The sequence below is a fragment of the Tachysurus fulvidraco genome, chromosome 3 (assembly GCF_022655615.1).
Source record: "Tachysurus fulvidraco isolate hzauxx_2018 chromosome 3, HZAU_PFXX_2.0, whole genome shotgun sequence".
Taxonomy (NCBI): Eukaryota; Metazoa; Chordata; class Actinopteri; order Siluriformes; family Bagridae; genus Tachysurus; species Tachysurus fulvidraco.
In genome coordinates this window covers 19,608,927-19,617,779 of record NC_062520.1, presented here as the reverse complement: position 1 = coordinate 19,617,779, position 8,853 = coordinate 19,608,927, and the positions used below count along the sequence as shown (strand labels likewise).

At 38.6% G+C, this 8,853-nt stretch overlaps 1 protein-coding gene across 1 annotated transcript in view; it reads right to left on the bottom strand.

Annotated features, from left to right (window-relative positions):
* Positions 1 to 268: 268 nt before the first annotated feature.
* The window catches only part of onecutl (one cut domain, family member, like), a 9,987-nt gene continuing 1,402 nt past the window's right edge, over positions 269 to 8,853 (bottom strand). The window contains exons 2-3 of the mRNA XM_027149781.2: positions 7,991 to 8,853; positions 269 to 4,396 (exon numbers count right to left, since the gene is read on the bottom strand). The exon at positions 7,991 to 8,853 is cut by the window's right edge and continues 422 nt beyond it. Of these exons, the coding sequence (XP_027005582.2) occupies positions 4,086 to 4,396; positions 7,991 to 8,853 (1,174 nt within the window). The 3' untranslated portion in view covers positions 269 to 4,085. The remainder of the gene's footprint in view (positions 4,397 to 7,990) is intronic.

The following is an 8,853-nucleotide window of genomic DNA, read 5'->3' as shown; positions in this document are numbered from 1 at the left end:
GTTTGCATTGTAAGGAATAAATTGTAACCATTTTGAATTACTACTGTCAGTACACACAGCGTTATTGAGAGGCATGTCTTTTCTGCCACTGTAATGCACATGAAATTAAAACTGTTTTGGTTTCTACATGGTCTATGTTTGGTCTATATTTTTTATATTTTCTTTTCTTAACAGGTGTCTTCAATGACATGGAATGGTGTCTGTAGGTTATGGCAGCCTGAATGCAGAGAACTAGTGGCTTTCATTTAATTCTACACTTGCATCTGAGAAGCTGAAATGTTTAAGAATTTTTAGAATGTGCCATTATATGTTTCACAAATGATGACCATAGTGTTTTTATAAATTTGTGTGTCCTTTGTATGACAGGTTGGGCACTAGATTTGGAGATGGAGGCTACATCCACATTGCCCACAATAAAGGAAACGTGTGGAATTTAGCACAGATTGGCAGAATAATATTCATTGATATTTTATCACATTTTTGTTTTTAAATCAGTTGTTTTATGATTTTATCTTTATCTTAAATGTTATTGTTTTACTAAATAAATAGCTTTTATGCTTGAACAGATTTTGAAAAAGTGTCATGAAAACATGATTTTACCCCACTGATTTTACAAGTGACTTTTTATTAGTGCAACATCACCACAAACAATTTCACATGAGGTATCAAAGGATTTTCAAAATTGGTACACAACATCCAGTTATGATTGACACATAGACTGTCATGATTCAAAACCTTTGGTTGGTTAGCAACATTCATAGGTTAACATGAGGAGAGAATGGCACAATGACTTACTGACAAATGTTCAAATAAAAACCGACACACACGATGAATGGCAATGATTTTAAAGCTTTTTGGTACCTGTAACCTTTATATGTTTTAGAGATCACAATATTGAACACCTTTTAAACAAGAAAATCAGATGCCAACTTTTGTTCTAAAGTGTCTTTCAGTTCTACAAGCTGAAAGGTTAATTGTGTATATACTTCAAACGCTCTCTAGCAATGTAACATTGTCTTCTAAAATTAGATTCTATTTAGACAAATTACAAAAGGTTTCCAGTGGCTGTAACTATATTATGAACAGACACTTTACAGTTTTAGTCAAGTTTGGCTCTTAAGTCATCTATATTCAACTTTCACCTATTCTTTTTTAATTCTATTTTTAATTGGTTACACTCTTGTGGGAAGAATAAACAATCATAAATACAGCAAGACCACCCTTTCCTGCTTCGATTGTCCCGTTTGGTATCTGCATTGATGATTTTTATTTCCCTGTCAACACACAGACAACTAATATGTTTTCCTTCTGTATGTATGTTTTATCTCTGTCTATAGATAAAACTGTGATTAGCGCTTTCAGATTGATTCCAGCACATTTGGTTAGAAAAGATGAGACACAAACTCTCCCTGAATGCATGGGATCTTTGGTACAGTTACATATCAGCTACACCACACACAATTGAGGTAGATGAATTCTTTGTAGTAGTGAATGGGGTGAATGGCAAAAAAAGAAGTCATGTGTACAGTTGTAGCCAGAAAATATGGGCCAGCCACTGTGTAGTATTCAAATGGGTATGCAAATGCTTCAATACAGTAGTGTACATATATATGCACAAGGAGAAATGAGAGACATTAACAAGAGTGTATGTTTACAGCATGTACATGCCAAAACATCGCTAACACAGTGCAGTCCAGTTTTTACAGACCAGTTCCTACAGCTCCTACACAACCCTTTGGCCTGTATTTGGCCTATCCTCTAAACAATTCAGCCATTTTCTTTTAAGAGACAGCAAAATCCTTTAACCACTAGGGGCTCCCTAAGCTACTTTCACTGAATTTCTATAGTTCCATGGTTGTTTTGGGTTCAGAGATGCAACATGCAAATCTGAACTAAAAATTCTGCTGTATCTATAAGGCTCCTTTGGCCATACTAGGAAAACTGCTGCACCCGGACAACTGCTGAGTGTTAACACATGCGTTGATGCATGCGTTCTTGTTCTGCTCGCAGCACGCTTACAATTGTCACTCATTAAAGTTTAATTTGCACTCTCCAACACTCCCTCCCTGCTCGCTATCCCTTGGTTTGGTAATGCAGCCCTTCTCTGATCTGCCCTCCCCTCTGAATGCCCTAAGCCCATGGGTCTGGCTGAGTGAGCGGCAAGCTTCGGCCCCAGCCTCCAACAGGACACACATAAAAAGAGCCTCTTTCATGTCAGCAAAAGTCGATGGCCTCTTTCATGGCTTCTCTTTCAAGTGCATGCTGTGATGGGGCCTGACTTCACACCCCGTGAAGGTTAAAGATGGGGTGACACACGTGAAAACAGCCAAAACGGCATTGCAACTTTGTCTTGTACCACTGAACCCCACGTAACACTGCGCCGCACATCCCAAAAGACACAGAGCTTGTGTATGTATAGAGCACAATGCATTTAAATTGAAGGGGATCGCATCAATCTATTATGACTAAACTGAGTCTAGTGAAAATGGCAAACGTGTTTAGGAACTTGGTTGCCTCTGACTTAGTCAAAAAACATCTATAAACAAGCTGCACTTTCAGTCTGAATTTTCAGCTAGCTTTATGTGAGTGTGTTCTAATATTCTAGTCTTCCAGCTGGTGCAGTTTCTAGTGTCAGAGGTGCTCTCATTTGAGAATGCATTGTGTGTGATTTTTTTTTTTTTTCAAATGGACAGTTAGAACACTAGCTTTGTTACAGAAACAAACAACAGCAGAGCCTACATTCAGGGAGGACAAACCTTCATCTTTGGTATCATGATGGGATTCCCATCAGAAACAAGTTATTAGACAAACAACATGTGATGAAATAAATAGTTACAATATTTAGCAAATAAATAATCAGGAAATAAATACATAAATACATAAATAACCGCATAATAATAATAATAATAATAATAATAATAATAATAATAATAATAATAATAATAATAATAATAATAAAAAACTAGTAGTACATTTTAGTTCATCGAGTTTAGATTTTGAGAGACAAATGATATCCATTTTTTTCTTTTGGGTATGATAAATGATATGCCTTGGAGAGTGAACAGCAGGCATTAAGTAATCCACCATGGCTTGTGTGCTTGATATTTGTAGAAAACCATTATCTAGTGATAATTTTCTCCATTGTTCAGTATGAGCACCAAGGAAAATCTTGCAATGAATCTACAAGAGTTTTCTCTACTGGTCATTTTCAGATCAGTGAATGGGAATTGCAAATGCTAATAGATGGTATTCACTGTACATCTACAGAGGATTCCTCTTTGTACCTTTGTCTGTATTTCTCTGCAGCAGCTCCCATGAGATTCACCAATCAATCGATCAGTGCTCTTGAGGGTACGCTTTAAAAACGCATCCTCTGCCCCTCCTCCCTCTCCTTCAGGATCCGTTTTCATCCCTATAGGATTCAGGCTTATTGTTTAGTTTGGGAGGATGCTAGTCAGTTCTGCTCACAGGCTCAGGCTCTCCACACAGAACCTTGGGCAGCAGGATCAGCGGGTGAGCTGTAGCTTTTGTTCGAATTTATCCAAGATGAAATAAACCACTAAAAATCCATACAAAGTTACTTGCAAGCATTTCTCAAAGAAGGAGAAAACATCATTCCACATTCTTTTGGCATTTCTCTTTGGTCATAATTTTCTTTACATAATGTATCAAGGGAACTTAAAGCACGTCGTTTAGGAAACAAATGTCCAAGTGATGTGTCTTGATTTTGGTTTTAAAATACTGATATTGTTTTCTGTATTAAAACAAAAGTACCAAAAATACCAAAAATTACTGCTCACTAAACTACTGCAGCATTATTGGTCAATCACCTTTTACTGAAATTAAGTCAGACATGATTTCTTCTAATGAAAAGAAAATCACTTGTTCTATTCCCAAATTAAAGATGAACTACCAGTTAAACACTGATAACTATGCTGAGAATTTTATCTCTTGTGTAGAGTTTTATCTTTGGTTTCAGTTGTAGATTAATTCCTGTGTAAAATATCTTTGAATAAAAAAAGAAAAAACCTCTGTCAGCAACAGAGATGTCAGATCTTTCACATGTTGTGGAGCTCTGTGGAGCATCATGCTGTTGTGCAGGATACAGTAGGGGAGGAGGTACTGGACCCTGAGGACCCGGTGGAGGATGGGCGGCCCTCTTCGATCCAGCGGTTGAGGTTTCTGCGGCGAGCGTTCATGAAGAAGTTGCTGACGGTGGAGAGCTCGAGGCCCAGTTGCTGTGCAATGGTCACCTGCAGCTCTTTGGCTGGTCTTTGGTTCTCTCGGAAGATCGCCATCAGTGTACGTCGCTGCAAGTCTGTGAAGACCAGACGAGTACGCTTGGGTCCCTGGTTTCTCTCCTGCTTAGACTGTTCCAGCTCCTTCCGCTTACATGCTGACAGACAAAGACAGAGAGAGGGAAAAAAAGGCAAAAGAGTCAGTTAATCATAATTAATGAAGTGTAATAATACTAATAATCTATATTTAAAAGCTTGTTTTTTGGCCTAAATTCTAATTATTAAAATAATAATTTAAACGAATAATACTGCTGACAAACATTTCGGTCTATGTGCTGAAGTGGAATAAATATTTCTCTTGTGAGAAATGGGAAAATACTTTACAAAAGCAAAATGTATTAAATGTCACTTTAATCACTGCAATTCTCTATCAAATCTATCTATTTTGTCTATAATTATGTTTATTTGTTGGCTGGAGCTGTGGGATTGCATTTAAGGAAAATTTGCAAAAAGAAACAAATTAAATTAACAATCACTATTTGTTTGTTTGTTTGTTTGCTTGAATTAGTATTGTTATCAATAATGACCAAAGAATAACTGTAGTGTGTAAAGCAACTCAGATCTTATTGAAGTAAAATTGAACAGTAAAATAACAGTTTGTAGTGGTTCATGCTGCCAGCTATAGATCTATTTTACATTTTAGATATTGTAGGTATATTTTTGACTTCACAGTTTAGTTTAAAAAATAGCACTAACATGCATCGTTATCTGCTTTATGTGTACATGTTAAAGATTTATAACTGTGTAGAGTGTAGCCTCTCCCTCCCATTCTCCTTGCCGACACTTGCCAATGTAGCACCAAGCATTAACTAAATGCTTCCTCGTGTTGTAATCATGTGTAAAAGGCTGGGAATTACCATGCTATAAATCCAAAGCACGGCACCTCTTTCACAGGCATAAACATCCCCCCATAGAGTTCTTATGATCGTGAGAGCAGACCTTAATCATGATGTATGCCTCTTGTCTCATGTTGCCGAAACGTGATCGAAAGCACCCCTGTTCTTCATCCACCCCCCCACCATCCCTCACTACACTACCTCACTGCCCCCTCTCAACCTTCCTCTCTTCTGACCCACCCCCTGCTGATTTCTTGGGCCATGGGCTGATAGAAATTATTGATTAAATCTATGCTGCTCAGACTCCTCGACCTACAGAGCCTGGTTAACCCTTTCAACACTGCTATGGCTTCCACTGAACAAATACACAGTTTATTTTAAGGCTCTGCAAGCAAAACAATCATGCCTTAATCTCAACCGTGTCAATTTGAATTTTAGACAGGCGTGTGCTCTTCCATGCCTGTTTTGCCCATCCAACAGAGTTGCTAAATGACTCTCAAACTCGCTGATGGTGCAGAGACGCTGAAAGCTACTCAAGCCTTTTTTTATAACGCATTTATTCATTTAGACTTTAAGACAAGGGCTTCAGGCTCCAGTGCTCGTGTGTGAAATCCCTGCACTGCCAGGGAGCTGAGGGATAGAGTAATGATCTCCATCCTGCTCTGTTACTGAGCCACTCACTCGTTCTCTCGATCTACTTTTTCGATTATAAGCAGTGCATCCTGTATACACCTACACTCAGCTCACAGGGCAAAGACACACAAAAGAGCCAAAGAAAAGGATGGAAAGACAATCACACTTCTTTTTTATATTAACAATAATAATCTATTAATTTAATATACTAGATTTAAAAAAAAAAAACAATTCGTATAAACAGCTATATCAATATAAATATTGCAGCCTATCTGCAATCTATAAAAAATAGCCTTATAACCAAATAGCATACATTTGAGCTAAATCCTAATAATTTCCATACCATGACATATTGGACCTAGTATCATATTTTTTGCAGTTCTGCAAATTGCTATACATATATTGCACTGCAACTATATTTTAGATTTACATCATTACAAATTCTAAATGGTAGGTGTTCTAAACAAAGCCTTACATAGACATAGCATCTGTAAAATGTAAGAAAACGGTATGTTGTTATAGAATATTGCGCCTGAAGTTTTTAATTTAATATAATTTGGATTTGCAGTGCTGCAGTATTTTTCCACTTTGTTCTGTGATAGGTTCAGGATGTTTGGGCATTAAGAATTACACATGGTCTGTCAGCCAAAAGCCTCTTAATAAGTGCAAGACAAATAAATCTTAATATTAATTTAAAAAAATACATAGAATACATAGAAAAATGTTACATAATTGCTACCACAGAGTTTTGTTCAGATGCATTTTTCTGCCTTAATCTGGCTCATATTTCTCCCAGTGCATGTTCTGCATTAAGGCTCCTGCTCTCTGAAAGGAGGCGTGGGGCTGCGTGCATTCTAATTCCAGTCTGCGCTTGCTTATTCACAGGAGCTGTGAGCTGGCGGCCTGTGCTCTGCTTTCCCAAGGAAATCAATACCAGCTGATAATTAAACAAAAGGCTTGGCAAGAAACGCCAACCCTTGTGGAAAGTAGGTTATATAGAAAGACACAGAGGTGTCCACCTTGTGCCTTTGCCAGGGCTAAAAAGACTGTGTATGAGAGTATGTGTCTATTTAGGATTGTGTATTGGACAGAAAATTGGAAAGAAACATGATTAATCAGATGATACCAAATATTAACATAATTTATGTATTAATATACAGCAGGAAGATTTTTAGTTTCCATCTATCTAAAATTAATCCAAATATAATCTTTAAATGTTTAATGACAAGCTTAAGACATTTCCAATTTTTTTTTATTTACATAGCAACTGGTCAAGTTTAAGTAATAATATTACTCCTCAGGACAATATATATATTTGACTGCAGTTACCAAGTTACTTGCATTAGTGTATTCAGGAAGTGGCACACAAACAACAGCAAGATGCAGTACCATGCGGGCAAACAGGGCATTGATTTATTTTGTGTATTTCCGTGCTACAAACACTCCTATGACTGAGAGCACATTGTTCACCAATCAATATCTGTGGTGGTAATGCAAGCAGAATAATTCATTCTGAAACACATTTCAAGCTTTGGTGATTGATCGCTTGGGATTTGGACAGACTTTGGCAAGGCAGCATTCACGTTCTTCTTCGGTAGCTATCAGAGAGCGCTGTCCGACATTTTGAGAGCCATTCTCATGTTACTGTTTTTCTGTGGAGCTCTTTGTGCGCCATGTGCATCAACTGGATATTCAGCCCTAGTCTTGTCACAACACTGCAACACTATAACAAGCAGTGGATTTCAAAGCAAATCTCTAAAGAATATTATGTTTCACAAAGGGCATGACTTCTCAATATCTTGTAGAAAATGAGATTATGACAATTGCTGCAAAATAAAACCATACTTATTCCCTTTCTTTTCTTTTGAGCATTGTGTAATTTTAAACAAATATATCAGGAATTTAACAGGACTATACATTTTGCCAGCACAAATATCTAAAGAAATTTAATACAGGACACTTCTGAACAGACATGTCTTTGTGTGTAACTATATATTGTTTTAGAATTTAGACTAAAACAAAATTTGCAAAGAAAAGCTGGTGCCCAAAGTTTTGTCTGTTTTTAAGGGAAGAATGAACAAACCTAAACTTCTATTATTTTGAAATCCATAATAAATTCTTTCTGAAATAAAGTGAGCTATGAATTCACAGTAAAAAAGATCAGTGTGTTGACTTGCTTTATCTGATGAATAGAAGCAAATAAAACATGCATAAGAATTTTACCTTCTAGTCGCAGTGATGCCATCCTCTGAAATTCTGGCTCTTGTAACCAGCGGGACATCCTCTTGAAGGTCTCACGGCCAGACTTGAGCTTGCTCCAGGGCTTTGGGTTTCGTAGCAGATCGGACAGGGTGCCCTGAGAGCGGCACAGCACCCTCTCCGCAAAGATGGCCTGCGGGATGCTGTACCTCTTCAGCTCTGTGATGATCCGCTGGGCCACGTCTTTGGTGTTGATCTCCTCACTTGCACTGCTACTCTGGGAACCAGCCAACATACCCTCCCTGGTGAGAGCAGAACTTGAAGAGGAGGAAGAGGAGGGGGAAGAAACAGAGAGCTCGCCTAGCTTTGAGGCCTGCTGGCTCGGGTGATGATGCTGGTAGCTCTGGGTATAAATATGGGGGTGATAGCTGGGAATGTGCTGGTGGTGACTGTCCATCTTATTCAGATGGTGGCTAACCCCATGGTCACTGGCCAGAGAGGGAGGTGACATTTCCCTCCCAAAGTCTGCCACTGTTCGGCAGAATAGATTACCCCCATTGCTGCCCATATGGACCTCATGGCTGCCTGCTAACATCTGGCCACTGTGTCCATTCTGGCTCCCTAAAGAGCTGTAGCTGTGCATGGCTGGTTCCAGACCTGAGCTGCCCAGAGGTGGAGACAGAGTTTGTGCCATGCCCAAGTCTTTGCTGTAGGGGTTATAGAAGTTGCCTCCAAGACCTCTGTCCTCACGCATGAGTGTAAAGCTACCGATTACATTGCTGACTGGCAAACAAGGATGGTGGTGATGATGGTGAAACTTGTCGTCAAACGGCTGCAGAGGAGTGAGCGTGGTGTAGGTGCTTCCACAGTTTGCAGGGCTCTCCCTG